The sequence below is a fragment of the Tyto alba genome, unplaced genomic scaffold (assembly GCF_018691265.1).
Source record: "Tyto alba isolate M040663 unplaced genomic scaffold, T.alba_DEE_v4.0 Super-Scaffold_14, whole genome shotgun sequence".
Taxonomy (NCBI): Eukaryota; Metazoa; Chordata; class Aves; order Strigiformes; family Tytonidae; genus Tyto; species Tyto alba.
Genome location: NW_024881276.1, coordinates 23,332,494 through 23,356,465, shown reverse-complemented (window position 1 = coordinate 23,356,465; position 23,972 = coordinate 23,332,494). Strand labels below are relative to the sequence as shown.

The 23,972-nt window shown below is 43.8% G+C and overlaps 1 protein-coding gene across 2 annotated transcripts in view; it reads left to right on the top strand.

Annotated features, from left to right (window-relative positions):
* Positions 1-14,103: 14,103 nt before the first annotated feature.
* Positions 14,104-23,972, top strand: part of LOC104364022 (amine oxidase [flavin-containing] B) — a 55,669-nt gene continuing 45,800 nt past the window's right edge. Inside the window, exon 1 of one of the 2 annotated variants that reach the window (XM_042788920.1) lies at positions 14,104-14,190. In XM_042788920.1, the coding sequence (XP_042644854.1) occupies positions 14,145-14,190 (46 nt within the window). In that variant the 5' untranslated portion in view covers positions 14,104-14,144. Of the gene's footprint in view, positions 14,191-19,315; positions 19,362-23,972 lie in introns of those variants that run through there. The other variant, XM_009970578.3, reaches the window with a different exon arrangement.

Genomic DNA, 23,972 nt, shown 5'->3' with positions numbered 1-23,972 from the left:
GGCCTCTCTGGCCCTCCGTCAACATGGAGCCAATGTGAAACCTGCGAGTTTAGCATTGACCTTTTGATTGACCTAAGTCAATACGGACACTACTGGCCAGACCAACTCTGCAACACAGTTTGCAGTAGCACTGAGCCTAGAAGAGAGGTTTATGTATAGTGATCTCCTAGGTGTGCGAAAATGGTATTGGATTTACCCCAGGGGACAGCTCAAGGGCAGAAGAGTTTGACTCCCAGGTATACAATTCAGTGGCTACTGGCTAGCTTCTGCAAGATGTCCCACTCACCACGGGACCAGGTCTGTGGAGCCCAGATCCCAGCAGATGTGCAAAGGAGTGCTAATCCATGCTGGGCAACACCTTCTTCAGAAGAAAGCCTACACCTGTATCTCAAGGGAAGGATATGTTATAATGCAGTAAAAGCCACTCTTCGTGGGGATATGGCTACTGAGGGCTAGTTTAAAAGATACAGGTACATCAAAGAATCCCACTTCAGAATACATTGCCTCATTAAGCAAGCCTCATGGTTATATAACGTTTACAATCCCAAAGTCTCCTATGAAAATGTCAGGATTTTTTTTCAGAAATACCGCATATATTTGCTAATTAATCATTGTGTGTTTACTTTGCTTATCTGTATTATTTTACTGGCCAGTCAATCCAAATGAAATGCTGACTATTCTAATGAACTCAGGGTATTTGAAATCACTTGCCAATATTCAAAAGGCCACTTCTTTCTGGTATTGTCTATACATATTCTCCAAGTATGAAAGTATGCAAATATACTTGGTTTATTAAAATCTTACATCAGTGCTTAGGCATTTATGACTGTGAATTCATAAGACCTGACTGACAGAATTGCTTCAATTGCTTCAACTGACTGACATAACTTAAAAGTACGTTTATTTGCTGGAAGAATTACCAGATGAGATATTTCTTGTACCTTTGTCCCAGTATCTGGACAGTTCCAGAAACCAGTTCCAGAAACCTGTGTGGCTTAGACAAAAGTCTGTCTGCTTGCAAACATTAATGTTCTTTTCATCTAAAATTATACATGAAAAGCAAACCAGATTTTCAAACCCAGGAATTTTAGAATAGCAATAAAAAACATAACACAGGCTCTCAGAGAACACTCCCTGCCACTGGTATAAATCTCCCCACTGACTCTGACAATCACTGAACAAGAACACAAAATACAGCAGTGATCAGCAATATGCCAAGCAAAACAATGTGGCAGAAGTTGCAGATGGCTATAAACTAGCCCCTCACACCACAGTCTGCAACACTAAAAATATTGCAAACAGTGAAAGTTATTTTGTGACCTATCTCCAAACTGGTGGAGAGACATAGCAGATGAACCAACCCACAGCTGAAAGAGCTATATGCACAATATAAATGTGAGCAGTAAGCAGTGCTACTGTATTCAGAAAGACAACATAGCAGTTTCCCTGACCATTATGCTTATATTGCAGATACATGCAGGTAATGGGAACAAAGACAGAGGAAGTTCATGCTCACTCAGCCAGAGTAGACAATGCCAACAATAGGGAACCAGAAGGAAATAATGCAAAACAAGACAGACCAAAAAGATGTTAGTGAAGCAGGAAAGGCTTCAAAAAGAGTACAGGCTTAAAACATGTTGTGGTTTGAGCCTGGTCAACAGCCGAACACCACGCAGCCACTCTTTCCCCCTTCTCTTCCGGCAATGAGAAGGGACAGATGAGCCAGGCTTGGGGTTTGAGATAGGACTGGGAGGGGCAGATCACCCATTATGGTCATGAGTAAAAAGGCAGACTTGTTAGGGGAAGAAAAAAAGAACATACATTTATTACAGACACTAATAACAACACTTAACAGAGTATGACAGTGAGAAGCATTGCAACATCTTGAGAACACCTTCCCGCACCCTTCCTTTCCTCCTAAGCTCAGTTCTGCTCCTGAAATCTCTACCTCCTCCCCCCAGTGGCACAGGGGCAGGGAATGGGGGGTGCAGTCAGTGATGACATTTCTTCCATCTTCTGTGGGGGGAGCTTCTGGAACTTGTTCGCCCCTGCTTCATAGTGGTCCCCCTCTCACAGGAGACAGTCCTCCACAAACTTTCTTTGACATGAGTCCCTCCCATGGGCCGCAGTGTTCCCTTACACTGCTCTGGCGTGGGACACCAACTTTCTCCAACTGGAGTCCCTCCCACGGCTGCAGCCCTTCCCAAGCTGCTCCAGCATGGGACACCTCCACATGCTGCAATCCTCCCAGCACTGAACTACAACAGTGGGGCTACCTTTTCCCACAAGACCTCGACCTTCTTTAGGCACAGCACCTTGATTACCCAGGTGAAAACCACAGGCTGTAAATCAGTGTCTGCTCCCCTGTAGATCTTGATGTGTGGCAGGGGGGGCCGCCCTGCCATCTCACCACAGGATATAGGGGGGTCTCTGCTCCAGCACACCTCCACCCTCCTTTCCTCCTCCGTTCCTCCACTGACCTTGGTGTTCATGCAGCTGCCACAACTCCTCCTCACCAATCCAACTCCTCCTCTTCACATCTCTTCTTAAATACATTATCACAGAGGAGCAGCTGATTGGCTCAGTTTTGGTGCAGAGGTGGAGCTGAATTGGAGCTGGGGGAGCTTCGAGAAGCTTCTCACAGGGGGCCATGCCTATAGCTCCCTCTACCAAAAACCCCACCACTCAAACCCAGGACAAACCAGTACATGGTTTGTTCCTAGGGCACCATTTGGAGTTCTAATAGAACATTTAAAATAAAAGGATGCCTGTCTGAAAACGCAAAGCAGATAGAAACAGCCTTGCAGAGTACTCTACTGCAAGTGCCTTCATACAATGAGTTACAAACGTTTGACACATCACCGTTAGGTATTAACCATTCCCCTGAAAGGGCATGAGAGAAAGCAATGTCCACTGCATACAGAAAGGGGAAAATCAATCAAATGCACACAATGGCTCAGGACCAAGATTTTAATCCCAACAGAGAAAATGCAGAAGGCTCACCTTGACTTTTTTCTGTCATCTGCTGTGAAATGATAATTGCCAGAAGATGAAGGATCACTGCAGTTCTTCTCTCAAGGATGCAGACAGCAGGGTCAGGTATTTGAACATGTGAAGCTTCTGTTTTCACACCACAACCTAGATGGCTGATGAAATTCTAGATTCTAGATGATATTCTGATTCAAGAATCTAGTTCATGAAGATATGAGTCAGGACCAGGTGAGGTCTTTGGGTAAAATAGTTAAAGTTGTTCTCAGCCCTGAGAATTCCATTCAGTGCAATCACCAGCAACATGAAACTAGATCTCCTTGAACTGAGGAATGGAACAGAGACAAGGTCCCCTGGTGCTGTCTGGTTGCTCATCTCTGTAAAGTAACAGCATTTTAAAATATCCTGCCTAGTACTGACCTCCTCTAAAATATACCTTTTATGAAATACAACCTACAGTAACACTAACTACATGCTGCCTACCTCATGAAACCAAAATACCAATCATGAGAAATGTGAGGGGAGATCAAATAATATTTTTATCTGAAAACTATTGTTCCGTGTCTGTATATGACAGTAGTTAAAATTCTGATGTACCTAAACTCAGAATATTTTTATTTCATTCTGTAAAGTGAATGCAGCAGGCTCATTTTGCAGAAAACAGAGAGACTTATGACTGATCTTGGTTGCACTGTAGAGAAGTTCTAATATAAACAAAACACCTTTGCAAATTAGGCTTATTAAAATAACCAAGCATTTCAAAAGAAACAGGCTATAAAATGGAAGACAATAAGTGGAGACAGACCTAAATACTTAGAGAGACAAAAATTAGCATGAAGACAACATGGAAAGCTCTGCTTATTGTTAGATCCAGATTTTAGGGATTTTAAACTATTATACATCTAGGAAGTGGATACATGTATTTTTTTAATTCTTTGGAGGAGGTTTGTCTTTTATGGAAATGAGTTGAAGCATACAAGGAAAAGTTGATGAGGAGCTGGACTTGGAAATTTATTGGGTAATTAAAGATTTTGGAGAAAGTTTAGGCCTGAAAAGAATGGAAACTGTGTATACAATAGAAAGAAGAAATAACACGAGTATGGAAAATCTACCCCAGGCCTCAAAGAGAAAGGTCAAGTCCTGACCCCAGAGGATTTAGGATTAAACTCAGCACTTTCCAATGCTGGGATTTTGAATGTTTATAAAAGATTGTGAAGGGTAATTATAAGATAAAAACTTGATTCTGGTCCAGCATGCAGCTAATGCTGTTTGTGTCTGTGAGTGCTTAAAATCTGTGTTACAATATTAATAACTACCAAGGCCCAAGTCTTCCTATGCAAAGGGGTTCTCCATGCCCATGGAGGATAATCGGGACAACACAGGCCTTTTCAAAGGTAGTCCTAGACTTCATGGAAGAGCAAGGAGCCAATTTATCTCGAAGACACAATTTTCTGCTGCTTCTCAGCAGCAAAGACAAGATCCTATGGTCTGTATGAAATAACCTGAGTGGTAAGTTTCCAGGGAGGAATTGAATTCGTTTCTCCTTTTCTCCTATGCTAGAAGTATTAGTTAGCACTTCTACTATCTCCACTGAGGAGCTTTAGGAGTAGCTCTTTGCTCCCTAAGTACATACCTGGAGTGGGACTTAGTTCACTAGTTCTAATCATCTGAAAGTTTATCTAGTCTAAGTCAATTAGTTAAGTGTCCTTGGAGAGAGCTAGGCATCTCAGGAGGAAACTGGTCCCACATCTCTTGATTAACTATCCTAGTATAGCATAAATCAATCTCTAGACCTACCTATCTCCTCCATTTCCCAGAGAAGGGAGCTTGTTGGCCAGTTCAGATGTTCAACATAAGATGAAATGAATCCCACCTGTAAAAACTATAACCTCTTAACCGTATCCTCTTTAAATTTAGATTTTTCACCAGCAAGCATATTTCCCAATCTGTTAATTATTTTTCATAGCTCTTCACTGAAGCCACTTCAATTTAGTCAGGACCATCTTGGACTGTAGAAGTGTGCACAAAAGTGAAAACTGCATCCCCTCCCCAGTAGTCACAGCAGTATTAACATAAACATGCATAATAGCCTCCTCAGTGATAATAACCTCCATACCAACACATGATAGCCTGTTGTTCATTATTTCAATTCTTTCCTAAGTTTGCACTGTAGGATCTTCCAGAGTACCTTCCTGTATGCTTTTTCCTGCAGAACATGAGTTTTGCTACTGATGCTGGTCTATTTCACCACACCTAACAATTAGGGAATGAGGAATTAGAAGAAATGCAGGGGGAAAAATACATAATTAGAGAATGAGAAACCAGAGGAATGCAAACCTAGGAGCTCCTTTTGACTCTAGTTCAGGTGAAATAGGTTAGCAGTGAATTAATGAAGGCTGGTGGTGGCCAGACTGAAAGAGAGCTATCTTTCAAGTGACAGATGGAAACGGTGTGCTGTGACTTAGGTAGATGCGAAGCATGATTAAGTAAAAATAAAAGGTCACCTGCCATTATTCACTAAGTAAACATTTGTCATGAGTGAGAGGCATAACCTGTTTCTTAAGGAACTCTTTAGATTAGATTATCGGCAAAGGACATGGCAGTCATCTTTGTTAAAAGAATGAAAATGGTTTATTTCCTCCTGTGTTCTGAGGTATGCCAATCCATATTACACAGAACACTGTTTAGAGGTATGAGAAAGAATTTCACAGCTATCATCTGCTTTGCATCTTTAGCCTTTGATCATTTTGTTCAATAAAAAAAAAATTGAGCTCAAACAGACTCTAAACAAAGATCAGAAAAAATAGTCATTACAAAGCAAAGACTATTGACTTTCAGTTCAGAACATATGTCTTCTGGTCACTGCTTACAAAACACCAATTATTTTGAAAAATACCCTTTGATTTCAAACCTAAGTCTGGCTCTATCTGAAGCAGAGTTCTGGGTTTGGCTGGAATAGGGTTAATTTTTCTTCTTAGTATCTAGAGTAGTGTTGTGCTTTGGATTCAGTATGGGATTTAGTATAAGAATGCTGATAATACACTGATGCTTTCAGTTGTTGCTGACATTTCAAGGACTCTCCAACTCCCCATGTCCTGCCCGTGCGCAAGTGCACAAGGAGCTGGGAGGGAGCACGGCCAGAGCACCAGTCCCAAACTGGCCAATGAAATATTCCATATCATGTAACATCACGCTCAGTATATAAAGAAGAGATGTCTGGGAAGGATGGGGGTTGTCTCTTGCTTATGGGATTGCAATTGCAGGATCTTGGTATTTTGGGATCGCTAGCTAGGAATAGGATGGGTATCAGTCAGTGGGGTGGTGAGCAATCACATTGTGCATTACCCATTTGTACTTTCTATTATTATTATTATGGTTTTATTTTATTGCAATTATTAATCTGTTTTTATCTCAACCTACAAGTCTCCCGTTACCCCTCTAATTCCCTCCCCCATACCCCGGGTGACAGAAGGGTGAGTGAGCGGCTGCATGGTTCTTGGCTGCTGGCCAGGTTCAAACCATGACAAGCAGGAAGATACTAATTTGGACTGCTCTCTGCCATTCCAGGTGATGCCCTGTCTGTTGGTCTCTTTTGTGGATTTAGGCTATAGGTGAACTGGAGGGCTTGGGAGAACCTCATTCAGACTAGTTCTCCAAGATGGACAGTGGGGGAACCAGTGCTCCACTTTGCCATGATGCACATGGAATTCAATTTAGCTGCTTCTATTGAGATTTTTTTTCTTTTCCATTTTGTTACCTTCTAAGACACTTTAATTTTTCTAACTCACTCCTTTACATCTACTTAAAATGTTGCTTTCCATTCTGTCATCATCCTTGTCTGTCTGGGTCACCTGTGGACCTGTCTGCTAGGACTTCTGCATGGCAGGAACTAGCACTGCCTGTGGGTGAATGTAAAGTGTCTTTTGAAATTAGTAGAAGTCCATGTCACAGATGCCATGGCAGTACCAGTCACCTCTGCCAGATAAGCATGCTAATACCAATAGCAAACATCACTGCAAACCTGATGGTGGATTTCTTTTGGAGGAAAATTTCACAAAAGAGAAAAGTAATTGGAAATTGGACCAGCCTGAACTGTAGCTAATGGTCAGGAAGAGATTAGCAGAATGCAAGGACGAGCTTGATGTTGGGAAATAATTTATGCTAGTTTAAGTTTTTTTCCCTGCATTTATATTGTTGGCTATATTAGTAAGTATGCATATACATGTATAATTACCATAACTGTTATCAATCCTTGCATCAGAATGGTGGTTACATCAGTCACAGGTATGTAAAAGTAAGTTCATTAGGCAAAAGAGTGGGAAAAGAAACTAGAGACTATGAACCAGGACTAGCTGGAATGGTTTGAGACATCACACTGACTTTCCTCCACTCCTTCCTGGGATTTCATTACACAAGCAGTCTTGATGAATGGGTTTTCCATGACATCTAACTGTGGGACATGTGGTTGACTCTTCATTGTGTTAGAGCCTATGTGGCCTCCCTCCACTGAACGGGAGGCTGCCTTTATACCCATTACAGATGCTTTTGGCCAGGAGGATCCTCAAGCCTAAATAGACCAAGAGCTAATAATAAGAAAGCCAAAATTACTGGGTGTTAGAATGCTGTGGTCTAGAAACTTGTGCACTTGTATTTAATGATTATGGTATCAGTGGAGACCTAATTTTGCTGGTCTTTCTGACTAGCCTGAAAACACACAAAGCAGTTTTCACTCAGCTTCAGGGTTCTGAAGGCACCCCCAGTCCTGACTGCCCCTTGGCAGCCCCCTGAGGGTCCCCCCACCTGCCCGCAGCCCAGAACCCCAAGTCAGTCCCCCAGGGCTGCTGGCCCCTGCCGCAGCTCCACACAGCCCTACTCTGCCTGGCCATGGCCCCCACTGTGCAGGGCCCACCCTCAGGGATGTGCCCGGTGCCCAGGGCTGGGGCTGCCTCGGGATGGGAGTGGGACAGACCTGGGCTTCCAGGGCCTGCCCTGTCACCCTCCCCTGGGGGGACCCTGCGATCCTGGCCCCTGGCCCTGGGACCATGGCACTCAGACCCTTGTTCTGTAGTGCTCAAGTGTAATGTGTTTGCATTCACTCACTGCTTTTAGTAATGGGCTTAATTGTGTGTGTTTTACATTTAATGATCAGTTCTACTTTGAATAGAATCTGACTGATAATATATTAAATTCTTGTTTATTAGCTGTAGATTAATGTCAGACTGTTGTATGTTGGATTAAAAATCTTGGTTATTAACATTTAGCCTCTCCAGTTAACATTCACTCCTAATCAAGATACATTTCGGTCATGGCTGATGCTGCCGTAGGGCAAAAGGACAGACGAGACAAACTCCTGAGACTCCTTGCAGCAGTTTTCCTTTAGTGGAAAGCTTGGCATGGAGCTTATGCTCACTTAATTGTACAGTATTTCAAAAGCTCTGACATGTGCTTTCACAATTTCTGCACTGATTGCTTTAGAGAGATTTGAAAATATGTGAAATATATGTTTAAAAATGTATTTAAGCTTGCCTGTCTTCTGTGACATCAGTATTCAGCAGACACAAAGGTACTAACCAGAACAACATGACCGGGTTGCAGACTAGAGAGGTAGCAAGCCACATTCACTCTACCTTCAAGGGATTCTCCACCACAAACCAGTAATGAAATACGAGCACCAAATTCACTAGGTGCCTGAAAGCACTAAGTCTCAGTGGATGCTTGTGGCCGATGGAAGATGCAATCTTGCTCTTCAGAACCAAACTCTCTGTTACCTTTCTCTTCTCAGTTTCTCTGTATGTGACAGCGATGCCCTTAAGGCTGTGTCTCGACTTATCTGTGCTCCTGAACCTGAACCTCTGTCCACCAAACAGCCTAAAAGCTGTCAGGTCCTTGTGCCCTGACCCCAGTTATGAAGGTCTCAGACCCACTGTGGTGGTGCCATGGTCTCCACCTAGCCTGTGTGCCCAGGCTTCCTCTCTGTGTGGCAGGGGCAGTGGCAGTGGGGTGGGAAGGGTGGGGGACAGGATGAATGCCCAGGGCTTTCTGACGTGGGCCCGGTGCAGTGGGAGTTTGTATCCAGACCCAGGAATTTAGAGGGATTTCTGGCTCTGATCAGATCACTGTTGCTGAAGCACCCTAGCGATGCAGGCGCTAATACAGCTTGCAGGTAACAGGAATCCATTCCGACTCTTTGATTAAAGGTGATGTCAACATGTATTACCTGTCAGCAGGAAATTTCAGCAGGGAAAACTGGCTTGTTCTGAAGCAGGGGCTTTCCCACCAAATATGATGAAGAGAGACTGTAGCACATAAAAAACAACGAAAAGCTGGCTTATTAAATGCACTGCTATTTAAGGAGAAGAAGCTGAGAGAATGTGTAATTTAAAATGCCACTGTGGTTTTACCAGCCACTGACCAGACAGTCATGAATCATGTTCCTAAATTCTACCTCAGCCTTTTAAATTTGGAGATCTTTGGCTTTGACCCCTGCTCCATCAACTTTCCACTAATTTCTCAAAATTTAGTCCAGGGCTGTCAGTACATTTTCTACCAGACTGCATAGCTATTTATGCCGTCTCATTGCCACAGTGTCTAAGTGCCTATCAAAATTTATGAAAACAATATATTTTGTCTCAGATGAGTTCTCTTCCAAGGTAAGGAAATGTGGGGGCTCTTGGTTGCACTGTTTTCTCAGAAAGTTTGCTTTGCTTTTAACATTTTGTGTCCAAAGGATAATGCACCAAAATCCAGGCAAAAGGTTCTTTATCTGTTCAGTTAGAGCTACATGGGATGAGAGAAGTAATGGGACTACAAAAAACAGAAACTGAATCCTAATATGATTAGAAGAGAGCGGGTTCCAGACAAAAAAATCTTTATGCCATCAAAGAGGCTTTGTTAAGATTATGTATACTTTTGGACTGAACTATTAGGATCAGCAAATGTGTATCCCAGTATGTGAGGATACCAAAGTGCTTGACAAGCGTCAACATTGCAAGCAGAAAAGCAGAAAGAGGAATATGGTATTGGTTTAAATGCTTGATGGTGTAAACATTTTGGAAGCAGAAGCTATTGAGATGGAAAAAATAAACATTTGAAACAGAGTTATTGTGGGAGAGGAGGGAAAAACTACCAACCTGGCTTTGGGAGAGGTTTGGCCTGCTCTAGACAGAGCTAGATTTATTCATTAGAAGGGTTATATAATGTGTCCATGATGATAGAGGACCAGACTTAATGACACAGAAGTTTGCTCTGCTGTATCTCAACAGCAGCCCTTTGAGCACTTCGTGCCCTCAAACACTCCCGTGGACCTTCATGTGACTCTAGGGCATGCACTACATACCCTCAACTGCAGGCAATATAGCCCTTCATTTCAAACACTCACATTAAAAAAAAAAAAAAAAAGTATTCCTTAGAGCCACGGGAGGAAGATAGGGACCAGAGGAATTCCAGGAATAAGTGTTACATATTGTGGACATTGGGAATCTGTGGCACTTGGCATTAAGTATATAGATGTAACTGTAGCTACCTTTGCCAATAGCCCAAATAAAATTACCTGCTTCTGCTTTTTGAATAGCCTCCCCTACCTTTTAGTGTTTCATGTGGGGTTTGAAGTAATCTCTACAACTATAATTTCTGACAGCCATTTGATAATTGTGTGTTTCTCAGTATGAAGTCTTGGAGTTTGATTTAACCATCCTTGAATCAGACAGATTCTTTTAATCACAGTAAGAATATGTATTTCTGAGCAGAAACTAAAAAGTGGCATCTTCTATTAATTCAGTCTCATCAGTGTCCCAATAACTTTTTATTCAGGTCATTTGGAGAGACCTCTTTCTCTCTTCTCCATTAACTACTTCTCTCAAAGATAAGGAATTTCTCCCTGTAAATGATCAATCATCTAGCATTGCTTCAGGCAGAGAAAGCATCACTCAGAAAAGCTGTTTTGAAAGGGAGATATTTATGACAATTTTAATGAGGCAAAGCTTCTTGTCTTCACATATCTTCTAGGTAGAAATGCAATAATAAAAGTAAAAATATAGATGGTCTCATTAGACTGCTTTCTTTTGTAAGAAGTTGATACATTTATGGCCTTAACAAGGAAGAGATCACATCTAAAAGTAAACAAAAAGGGTAAGCAAGCAGCTAGGCAAAGATCTAGAGAACAGACCTCAGATAAGGAGCAAGAGCAATAGAGAAAAGTAGGGTAAGGAGCAATATTTTTTTTTCACAAGTATTCATAATTTTTTAAAGCAAAATATCAGTTTGATCAAAGCAGACTTCACCAGTGTAAAATAGAAGCAAATGTCTAAAATCATCAGGAACTGCAGTTCCAGATACAGCACCTAACCACAGTTACAATATTCATAACTACAGTGATGAAATGAGACCCAAATATCATATACAATAAAATATCCTAGACATTAACCACATTAGGTATGGCAAAGCAGCTTATTTCTGACCCCATCAAAAGGAATGTACGTGCAAGCTAGCTACTTCTTAGGACTAGCATCCTCAGAAAGAAATTTAGTTCAAGTTCTGAAATGTATTGGTTGATTTCTCACATTCAGAAAACTAAAAGTGAATTAAAAAAATACGCACAGACAAGAGGCAAATAAATTAGGGCCACTGCCCTCTCCTCTTCCTCTTTTACTCTTTTTCTTCTCCCCTTATCTACCCTAATCTCTCTTTTTACCAGCAACCAGCCTGAACTTCAGAAATAATAAATGTAGCATCTTTCTAAGTGTATAACAAGAAACAATACCACATGACCCTTGCCTTCTAATGAATTTCCTTGTATATTCCAAGAGGTGACCTGGCCCTCCAGATGGTGGCTCAGTCCCTACCCCTCTGACACCCCTTGCCTCTCTGGCATGCCTTCTTCCAACCAAAACAGAATACTCATGATCATGGAGGAATTGCATTTCCCTTAAAGAGGAGTGTTGCAGGTGTTTTCTGGGTTTCACCGGTGTAATTATTAATCTAATAGTCACAAAGTAATAAAGATACCAGGTAAATCAAATGAAACTTTTGTACTTCAGATATTGAGAACTGTGATAAACTAGTTTCAGCTAGATACTGCTCTTTCTCTATTTTAAATCTTCTAGATTTAAAAATCTTTGGATTTTTAAAAATTTAATTTTTCCTTTAACCTAAACTTTCCCTTATGCTGACATCATGGGGTGTAGTTCATTAATTCTTCAAGTTTTAGGGGCTTTTGTCCTAAAGTCTGGACTTCGTCTGTTGGTTGGCACACAGCTTGGAGAAAGAGTGGGTAAGATACAAGGAGAGGAGTTATCCAGGTGGAGAGGGCTGGAAAAGGGATTAAAAAAAGTAGTGAATAGTGAGTAGTGAGTAGTAAGACACTGGAACAGGTTGCCCTGAGGAGTTGTGGATGCCCCATCATTGGAAGTGTTCAAGGTCAGGTTGGATGGGGCTTCAAGCAACCCAAGATGTCCCTGCCCATGGTAGGGGGGGTTGGACTTGATGATCTTCAAAGGTTCCTTGCAACCTAAACCATTCTGTAATTCTATGAAAAATACAAGGGAACATGAGAATGCTTCTTAGACAGTATACTTGTAAGATGAAGCATATTTCATCCTGGGGTCTCAGGAAGATGCTAGAGCCTTAGCACTGGACATTAAACTGAGTGCCCACGAATAAACTATCATCCACTTTACATGAGATACAGGACACAGGTCTCCTAGCAAATTAAACATGTCCAGGACACGTGCTCAGATGATCATAGTGCCCTATGATCACCTTACTACCTGTTAGCAAGCCTCCTGGCACTGTGTGGCCCGTGCCAAACAGAACAGTGCCACACAATGCCTGAGCAGGACACGAGAAACAGTATGGAGCAGGAACTGTTCCCAGCAGTGAAAGTGAGGATGGGCCCATGAATGATTATTAGCTTTGCGGACAGTTGACCTAGACCTATTTTTATTCTGTTTCCTGACCCCTATATTTTCTCCCCTCCCATTCTCCCTACAAAGGCAGGATTGCACCTACTGTAGTCAATATATGTGACTCCCATTACAGGTGCCCCTGTCTTTGTACACCATCAAAAATCACTTGAGGCATTATGGAAGAGGGACAGGGAATCCTGTCCAGACTCTCATGGTCTGTTTCTTCTGATGTATGGCTCCAGGAGATGGAGAATGACACAGACTGAACATGTGTCTTTGGCTCAGAGGAGTCTTGGAGCTGGGTACCTTCTGCCTTGAGCCCACCGAGCATGGAAGGTTGGATATGACTGACATGACTGCTGGCTGTGGACTGTACAGATACACCTGATGAAATATGTTTGCATGTTTTGACCATCCCCAAAGCCAGTCCTCCTGGAGCCACCCTCGTGGCAAAGTAGAAACCTGAGCGATGCAAATCCATGCTGGGTTTGTAGGGGACCAGCCTAAAGGCTCCAAGTGAATTGATGACACTGTTGCTTCTGGACAAGCCAGTTCCTTTTCCCCGTGGGTGAGTGTCTTGGGGGTCTCAGCAGACCACTCAGCGTGGAAGCCGATCTGGAAGAACACTGGTGCATGCCACCGTCGCACAGCACAAACTGCGGCTGGCACAAGGCGCTGCTCATTTTGAGGCGCTCTCAAGGAAAGCATTAACTGTTGTTCCAGTGTCCGTACCGCCAGCCTGGGTAGCCACAGGTCCCCTCTGGTGGCCCCAGGGCAGCCGCAGCGGATGCAGAAGTTGACTCCAACATTTCCACAGCCTTTGGAGCACGGAGGGCAGCCACCCCACAGCCGCTGCGCCTTGGGGGCTGCACTCCTCAACCAGGCTCCCCAAGTCCCCTGGCAGGTGGGAGAGAGAACAGCAAGACGCGGGGCTCCCGTCTGTGGGGGGCGAGGCAAGGGGTCAACCACCACCCAGGGGGTCAGCGGCCCCCCAGCTGTTAGCCGCCCACCCCGGGCCCGCGGAACCGGGCCGGCCCCCACACCCGGCGGACCCCTCGCCGGGCGGGCCCCCTCACAGCCCCGCGGAGGCGGAGGGGCGCGTCGCCGCCAGCCCTCGGTCCCAGACGGGGCGGCGGGAGGCGGTGCCCATCGGCGGAGCGAGGCGGGGCGAGGCGGTGTCCGCCCGGGGGACGCCAGAGCCGGGGCAGAGCCGCCGCGGGAGGGAGCGGGCGGAAGGTGCGGGGGGGCAGCGCCATGGCCGAGAGATACGACGTGGTCGTGGTCGGGGGCGGCGTCTCAGGTGGGTCCGGCGGCCCGGGGTGTGCGTGTGGGGGGGTGTCCTGTCAGCCCCCCGGGGCGCCGGGCGGGGTGGCGGCACCCGGGGCGCAGCCTGCTTGGGCGCCGTCACCCCCCCGGGGCCGCTGGGCCGCCCGGCCCGGGGGAGGCGGTGGGAGCGGCGGGGCGGCGGCAGCATCGCGGCGGCGGCGGCGGCGGCGGCGGGAGAAGCCGCGCTGGTGCTCGCCGCCGCCTCGGGCCGAGCGGGTCTCCGCCGGGGAGCCCGAGGTGCGAGCGCACCTCTACCCCGCCGGCTCGGTGAAGCTGGCGGGGTAGAGTCCCCGTCATTCGGGATGAATGCCACATGGCGCGGGCAGTATTTTATTATATTTTTTTTTTTCATATTGTATTATTTTTAAAATTTATTATGGTGGTTCTTCCACTGTCCAGCCCCGGCATCCCCTTGAGCCTGTGTAATTCTTACTGGAGTCCCTGTAAGTTTTGAGCAGGCGAGGGTGTACATCCCCTGCACTGAGGCCGGGGGTGGTACGAAGGGGCCCTCGCTCACACGTGACTAATGAAAATCTTGGGGTGCTTTCTGTTTAGAGCAGGTAGAAGCATAAAGGAAAAAAAAAAAAAAAAAAAAAAAGGACTGAACTGAGCTGGATCGTTCAGTAAGTTTCTGGTTCCTCATTCCGCACTGATAGGGATTTGAGAGCATGAGCAGTCTAGCAGAAATGGACAGCAGGCCTGGAAGCCTTGTTGCACTGAGTGGCAATCTGCTGTTTTTAACCAAATCCTGGCTAGAAAACCTCAGTGCCTGCCCAAAGTGAATCTCTCTCTTCTGCGTTTTGTTTTGAAGTACACATGCCAAATAAATTGTGGATGCACAGTAGATTTTTTTTTTTTTTTTCCCCCTGTGCCTTTGACATACTGAATAGTTGCTTTTTGGCCAGTTAGCGCTGAGAGGGATGCAGTGATAGCTCCTGTGCTGAATGTTAAATCTCCTTGCTGCAAAATGAGTATGCACATGTTCACAGATCCAAGAAGTATCTCTTGCCAAACTGCAAACAAATTACTCAAGATGTGTTACAAAACATGATTTTATTAATCTGGTTTTTCCATGGCTTTCAATTTCCACTAATTATTTGTATGTAATTCTATGTATCTGTTTAACCATTATAGTAAGGTGTGCAGCATGCTATTTGAATGATATAGAAAATGCAGTGACCAAAATCATTGGCATTATTCCCTAAGGATGATTATCTGATAAACTAACTGCTGAATAATTATTTAATATTTCAAGTATGTTTATGCAATTAGCAAAAATTAACCATCTATTTTCTATAAAGCACAGTTGATTCTGAACACAGTATTATGGCTAGTTCTTAATTTACACCATGTTTCACGGTGATTACAGAAAATTATCCAGTGGTAACTATCTATTCATGCATTCCAAACAAAAACATTTCCAGTGGTGTGTTTTTGTACAGCAAGTAGTGCTACAGGTTCCCTCTGTTGAATGAGTTGGAGTGAAAGAGTTAGTGTAACAGCTTTTAATATACCCTTGTTTTTCATGGTTGCCATGGGAATATTTTCATGGCAGTCCTGCACAGCCCACATATGTTTTTCTGAAAGAGCAGTCAGAACAGAGAAGCAGCACTATGCCGTATTAAATTGTGTGCTTCACTCTTTGCTACCTGCAGACAGCAGCAAGTGTGTGTGGGGGGAAGGTGGGGGGCCAGTTTTCTATTTACTTCCTTTTACACCAACTCTTCACCAACGCACTCTGGTTTCATGCTGTAGCAACTTTTCTCATGTCCTCACACAGTAGCTGGAAAAATATACACACAGAAATTGCTAATGACTACGCACCTCTCTTCAGTCATTTTCCTTTAGCTACTATGTACCTCTCCTGATTCACCTCTGTCTTCTGCCCACACACTTCTCTTTAAATCATTGACCTTGATGCCAGGTGAGGAAACTATGGTTTTATATCTCCTTGCTCTGATTGAAAACTCCTGCTGACGTGCCAAACTGCTGCAGAGATCTCTTCTCCTGTTCACTGGAGAATGAAGTGTATGATTTTTAAAATGGGTTGCTCCTCGGAGGCCGGGTTTGTTATTACTCCAGATTTGGTGTGTGTTCCTTCAGAAAGTCACTGGTTTTGAGCTGCTTGAGATTATGCTGTTACTGCCTTTAGGTGAGGAAGGCATCAGTCAGTGCACAGCTGTAAAACAGCAGAAAGCTCTTGTAACCTTCGGGTGTGCTCGTTAGCCGCTGTAGCTGTAAGCAAAGCAGGTAATCACAGATGAAAGAAAGAGCTGCTGGGCTGGTGTGAGGATGCAAACATGTTGCCGAGATGCTACTCAGCTATGTCTTTACTATTTCTTAATTTAGGTTAATGCAAGCTGTCCATTTGCAGTGCTCTGACCCTCTTTGTCAGCAGTCCTACCCATCTTTTTATCCAGATTTAATTATTAGAGTCTAAAATTTAAAGAGTAAAAAACCTGATAATGGAATAGCAATGCAGAGGCCTTCACAACCCTGACAGTCATTGTTCTCTGAAGGGGCTGATGTTTTATCTGAAGGTACTGCTTCCTTTGCTGAATCATTTTCACTGTACTTTATTGAAGGTTTGTGAAAAAGAATAAAACTAAAGAACCGGCTAATATAAGTGTTATGTGATGAAAATCTACTCAAAATTAGTCTTCGTTAATTTCAAGTCTAAAAAAGTGGTCTGTGGCTTCTCTGAAGATTTCAGATCATCTTAATATAGTTGATGACAGCACAGATCTTTGAGGTACAGGAGGATTTACTAAAAACACAGTCTGTAAATCAGTGTCTGCTCCACTGTAGATCTTCATGGGTGGCAGGGGGGGCCGCCCTGCCGTCTCACCACAGGATACAGGGGGGGCTCTGCTCCGGCACACCTCCCCCCTCCTTTCTTCCTCCGTTCCTCCACTGACCTTGGTGTTCATGCAACTGCCACAACTCCTCCTCACAAGTCTGACTCCTCCTCATCACATTCCTTCTAAAATATGTTGTCACAGAGGCGCAGCTGATTGGCTCAGTTTTGATGTAGACGTGGAGCAGACTTGGAGCTTCTCACAGGGGGCCACCCCTATAGCCCCCTCCCCTGCTACCAAAAACCCCCACCAATCACTCAAACCCAGGACAGACACTGAGAGTATTTTAACACATGGGAGGGACCCACACCAGAGCAGGTTGGGAAGAGTTGCAGCTTGTGGAAGGACTCAACTCAGAGAAAATTTGTGGATGACTGTCTCCTGTGACAGGGACACGACACTGGAGCAGGGGAAGAGTGCAAGGAGGTGTGTGTGGGGGTGTGTCATGTGTGTCCCCCCCCCACGCCCCCAAGGAGGAACAAATGGTGGGACTGACTACACCCCCCAATTCCCACATTCCCTGCCCCTGCACCACTCAGGGGGAGGAGGTAGAGAGATTGGGAACAAAGCTGAGCCCAGAAGAAGGGAAGGGTGGGGGAAGGTGTTTTTAAGATGTGGTAGTGCTTCTCACTGTCACATTCTGCCAAGTGTTGTTAGTGTTTGAATTAAAACAATGTTCTTTGTCTTTCCTGAGGAGTCTGTCTTTTTCCCATGACCATAATGGGTGAGGCATCCCTCCTGTCCTTGTCTTGATGTCCAGACTTTTACTTAATTTTCTCTTTCCCATTCTTGAAGGGGAAATGGGGAGTGAACAGTTGCCTGGTGCTCAATTGCCCTTTGGAATGGAACCACAACAGAAAGCCATGGACCTGCTCAGGTGGGTCCAGAGGAGGCCAAGAAGGAGATCATGGGGCTCAAGACCTCCCCTGTGAGGACAAGCTGAAAGAATTGGGGTTCAGCCTGGAGAAGAGAGGGGTCCGGGGAGACCTTATAGTGGCCTTCCAGTACTTAAAGGGGGCCTATAGATAGATGGGGAGGGACTCTTTATCAGGCAGCGTACCGATAGAACAAGAGGTAACAGTTTTAAACTGAAAGAGGGTAGATTTAGATTAAATATAAGGAAGAAATTCTTCACTGTGAGAGTGGTGAGACCCTGGCACAGGTCGCCCAGAGGAGCTGTGGCTGCCCCCTCCCTGGAAGGGTTCAAGGCCAGGCTGGACGGGGCTGGGAGCAACCTGGTCTGGTGGGAGGTGTCCCTGCCCATGGCAGGGGGGTTGGAGCTAGATGGTCTTTAAGGTCCCTTCCAACCCAAACCATCTTATGATTCTATTCTATAATTCTGTGTTTTTTAAAGTGCCTTCCTGTCCCTGCTTTTGCCATGGGGACCTCTTCCATTTTTGTTTTCAAAGAAGTTATCATGTTTTATCCTAATGTTATGCCAGTCCTACTAATAAAATGCTCATCTTAAATTTCTGGTGCACAGATTTTATAATCAAAGTGAGGTTAATTGATTATTTTTTTTTTTCCTGGAAGGTGATGCCTTTTCTTAATTATGGTGAATGTTATTTGAAGTATGCTCAGTGGTTTTCCTGCTCACAAGAATTTGTCATGCTCCTGTAAGTTTAGAACCAAAACCCACTGTAAGATAAAATATTTCTATTGAAATGTTGGGGTTTGAAAATATTTAGATACTTGTTCATGTATTACTGAGATACCACTGTGCTTTGTACTCTTCTTAGGCCTTGCTTTGTATTTGTATGACAATCTAATATAATGTATAATTACAGTAGCTCTCACTGCATCAGTGAACCTGTTTCAAATTACTTTAAAAGAACAAAACAAAACAGAACAAAACCCCCTAAATTATATCAGCTGTTTTGGGGGCTGTTGTCTGAAGATGTTCAGTCTGTTTTAAAATAGACTGAAGCAGAGGGCAAAGTTGTTTTTCAAAACAAAACTGGGGCATGTTGTAAGAAAAGGATATGTGTGACATATACCCTCCACTAGTTAACTTGTTTCTTTTTGCTCTCTGGTAGTAATTTACAGTGTCTTAATAATCCTCCTCTGAAAAGATAGTTTGCCAAACAAGACACTATATTTGGAGAACATTACTAGTCTAGCAGTCCTATGCTCGATGCCCGTTTGGAGAGGAAGAAATCCCAGACCAAAACAAAATGCAGGCATGGATGAAATAGCTGTGCATGATGAAATGGAATGGAGCTATCTGTGGGAGGACTGTGACCCTCTCCGAGGGATACCACCCTCTCCAGGATGCACATGGGCAAAGGTAAACCAAAACATTTCCCTGACAGTTGACGTGATGAAGCTCTTCATTCACATTTTCAGGGTCCATCTCTGTATCTGCCATCAGGGGGTTCTTTCTCTTGTATTCAACTACTCTCATGGCTACTGCAAAGGACTATGAGGCAGTTAGGTGGAGCCTGCCATTTAACTTCTAGAAATTTTCACAAAAAGGCTTGGTAATACACAGTAAACAGGACAGAAAGCAGCTGCATAATGTTGTGAAATAGTTTGGTAGTGTAGGCAGCAGGGACAGCACTTGTAATTCACTGACTGATACCTCTTATTTGGTCTCAAGGTTGATTTGATAAGAAGCTTTCCAGTCTACACGCAGGAGCCATCTCATGTCCCAAGGCTTAGAGCAACGCATCATTAAGGAAAGCTTTTCCATTAGATTATTTAACCATTATGAAAGGGTGACATTAGGGAAACTTCATCAGTCTGTTAGCAAAATGTGAAAACCACCCTGGAAGGTGCAAAAAAGGTAAATTAGGATGGCAGAACTTTGAGCAAGGGATTCCTGGGTACCTATTATGGAAATAATTGGTGGAGAGCCCACGTTTGTGTGTAGCAGTTGATGTTAGGGTTACAAACTGCAAAATGTACAGGATTTTTTTTATCCATACTGCTGAATTGCATAATTTTTTCGACAAACAAGATTAGACACAGGAGAGGCTGTGAAAGTTCTTTCTAAGAAAGTTTAATGCATTTTTTACTTGGACAACCATCCGCACTGATGCTTTTAGTTCATTAGATTTGTCAGGGTCTAGTCTAGCACTCAGCTAGACCCTGATCACACTGAAGGTGTTGGTAGGTATTTGTCTGCATTAGTGTATTGGTTCCAATCAAGTATGTACCTTGAGCAAATCTCCTGATTGACCCCACTTAGTAATCTATGATGTGCACTACAGAGCAGGCTCAGAGAATATGTGTTGGATTTATTTTTGCATGAGACCAAGTGGGAAGACATGCTCTAGGAGCTCACCTTTTGAGCACCAGCCCGTAGTGGGATGTTCAGCCTGTAGCACTACACAAGAGCTGGTATGAAATAAAGCCCCTTTCATGGATTTAGTATGGATACTGGATATCCAGGATATAACTGTTTTACTCTGCAGATATTTTGATGTTCTGCAATATTTGCTAACATAGGCGCTGCAAACTTGCTGTCTTGGGACATTTTTAGTTTTGCAGATCAAAGGTGGTAACATGGAAAGAGTAAGCATTTCAGTTTTGTCCTCTTCTTCCATGAAGACACAGTTAAAAATTTACTTGGTTATCCTGACCACAGATGTGCACCGCCGTCCTGTCTCCATCTGATATGTCTTCTCCTTGCCTACTGTTTTTCTTTCTTTAATTTTCTCGTAGCATCAAGAGATTGCCGAAAAGATCACATTCTGTGTACTTGTGAATTTTGATTTGCTCATTTTATTCATTGGCACCATCAGGGACAGGTCTAATTTTAAAGACACATGATTCGGCATGCTTTCCCCCTCCCCGTAGCGAGTGACTGCGGTGTCCGTGTCCAGCAAACAGCAAGATATCAGTCACCACAGTGATAGGAGTCTGGGTCAGATGCTGGTGCCTGCAGTCCCAGAGGAGCTCCTGTGAGGAGCAGCCCATTGCTCCAGCTCTGTCCTGGGAGTGTTCAGGCTGTCTAATGTGATCTCAGGACTATGTGAGGACTTGAGGGCAACTGGTGAGTGGAGGTAGTCTTATCAAAAGGTGGAGAACTGTGTCAGAAAACTAAGTAGGCAGATTTGTACCACATAAGTAGGCAGCCTGAACAATGCAGGCTTACACAGCCCTTATAGTCCCAGAGATAAACTTGAGTGCTGCTTGTAGTATCATAAATCAGCAGAGAGTTTGCTCTATACTTACACATCTTACACAGTAGCTAATGACAATGAATTAGGTCTTATGCATAATTTAGTCAATTGAGAAGGCTTTTCTTCTTCAGAAGTTACTATTCTGTATGTAAACAATCTGGGTGATTTTGGCTTGTTTCCCACTGGCACTGCTTCCTTCCCTATAGCACAAGTAGTTTTGTTATTTAAAAAGCCATATTGTCTCACTGCCCGTTCCCAGAACAGGAGTCGCTTGCCTTTGTGTTTTGTCTCAGTTCTGTAGCAGCTACTTCCCAGACTGCGCTGAAACAATGGTGAAGTTTACCATGGTTATAAAAGTTTGCTGAGCAATGCCATTGTGAATTGAAGACCTTCCTTTGGTTTTCCTTTACAGTGAGGGTGTCTTGGTACACTTACAAAGCTCTCAGTTATGTTTCTGAAGTCAGTCGTCATTCATAGTATCAGAGAGTCATAGAATAGTTTGGTTTGAAAGGGACCTTAGAATAGTTTGATTTGGAAGGGACATTTAAGGGTCATCTAGTGCAGCCCCCCACCCCCCCACCGAGCAGGGACATCTTCAGCTAGATCAGGTTGTTCAGAGCCCGGTCCAATCTGGCCTTGAACCCTTCCAGGGAGGGGACATCCACAGCTTCTCTGGGCAACCTGTGCCAGTGTTTCACCACCCTCATTGTAAAAAATTTCTTCCTTATATCTTGTCTAAATCTATCCTCTTTCAGTTTAAAACCATTATACCATGTCGTATCACAACACGCCTTGCTAAAAAGTCTGTCTTCATCTTTCTTATAAGACCCCTTTAGGTACTGAAAGGTCTCCCCAGAGCCTTCTCTTCTCCAGGCTGAACAACCCCAGTTTTCTCAGCCTGTCCTTATAGGGGAAGTGCTCCAGCCCTCCGATAATTTTTGTGGCCTCCTCTGGATCTGCACCAACAGATTCACCTCTTTCTTATGCTGAGGACTCCAGAGTTTCAGCCGGGCTTCAATTTCTTGAGGAAATTCCATTCATCTTGTTACAGTTTCCATTCTGTAATTTTTATATATCTGTATTTGAACTTAACATGACTTTCCATCTGGGCTGATAACCTCTTTCATCCTTGTAAACTTCTGTCAGATATTAAGGTTCTTGCTGCCTTGTGAGATGGTTTGTCTAAATGTGATTGTTCATCTAATTGCCTAGCTTTATTTCCTTGAGGAGTGATTAGTGTCTAAGGTTTGTAATTTTGTAATGTTGTATGATCCTTTTTTAAAGTTTTGTTTTTTTTTTTTTCTGATTTCAATGGTCAATGAGAGTGCACTACAGCACACTGGTATTTAAACTGTGAATGTCTAGTATTCTTATAATTAACCCACCCATGCACTTGTATTTTGCACAAACTTTTCTGTCCTGTCAGTCTTCTGTTCAGACAGCTTGCTTAAAAGTTCTGTCAGTGCCTTAGAAACTGTATTTGCTTCATAAACTGTTATGACCAGTATTTGGGTCTGGAGTACTGTCAGGGAACGGGAAGAGGAATGGGCATCAAAATCTCTGTTGTGGAGCCCCTGAGTTCTGGATAAGTTATCAAAAAAGAGGGTTCTGGAAAGTGCCTGTCAAACTACAGAGGAGTTGCATTGACTTAGTGAAGAAGCAGTGATAATATTATTTATGGGGAGAGCAGGCTTTCAAGGAGGGAGTGAAATATTTTCAGGAACAAAGAAGCCCAAAGGAATTGAATCCATCTTTTTCTTCTCCCCATCTCTTTTTCTCTCCCCTGCCCTTCTTCATGCTGTCTCCATTGCCAGACAGATGTTACCACCTCACTAGCAAGTATATAGGGCTACTGTCCCCACACCACCCACAGCCCCGTGGGATTCAGCTGCATGGACTTAGTTTAAGGAAGGGTGGGCTCTTGATGGTATCAGGAGCAGTAGCAGCTATGGGTGGAGAGCAGGGAACTGTTCAAGGAAATGCAGGGCAATGGGATTTTTATAGGGGGCTTGTGTGTGTTTGTGTAGAAGAAGGGAGGGCAGGGGATAGGATGGGTGAACACAGAGTGAAGACCATCCCCAGAAGAAGCGGGGTTTCCAGTCTAGAAAGTTTGATACCTTGTGAGCTACTTCTGGTAACTGGTGCATGTGGCAAAATACATCATAGAGGCGCTGATTTTTAACACTGGATTAACACTGAAGAGTCTGGCTGTGGTTCATTAGAGCCTCTGGCATCTTGCAGTTACAAGGATTAGGTTATGGTGATGACTACTGTTTGCCACTTCATGTTTCAGGTGGACAAAGAGTTCCATGAAGTTTTAATTTACTTGTAACCTGTTAATTTTACAAATAATACTTTATACTATTCAACTTCTTCACGTTTTTCAGTTTCCACCATATAACTCAGCTGGGAGTGAGGGGGATGGGGAGGAAAGGTGCCTTTGTAACATTCTGCCTCCCAGCCTGCTGGTCTTTATCTTGATGGTATAATTCATATATAAAACATTGAATGCAGTCTATTCAGTTGACTGCACACAGCAACAGCTGATCAAACAGCCAGTTCATACCATGCATCATGATTACCTGGATAGCTTGCATATAAACTTGCATACTGTTTGCTTGAGCGATAGATCTGTGTTTGAATGCATTAAATATTAGGGCGAGACACCCATTTTATTCCAATATGAGTTGTTTTTTTATGAGGTTAGCTTGGACAGAGGCCGAATCAGTCAGTTATACTATACAGTGAGCACAAATGAGGAAAAGAAAGAG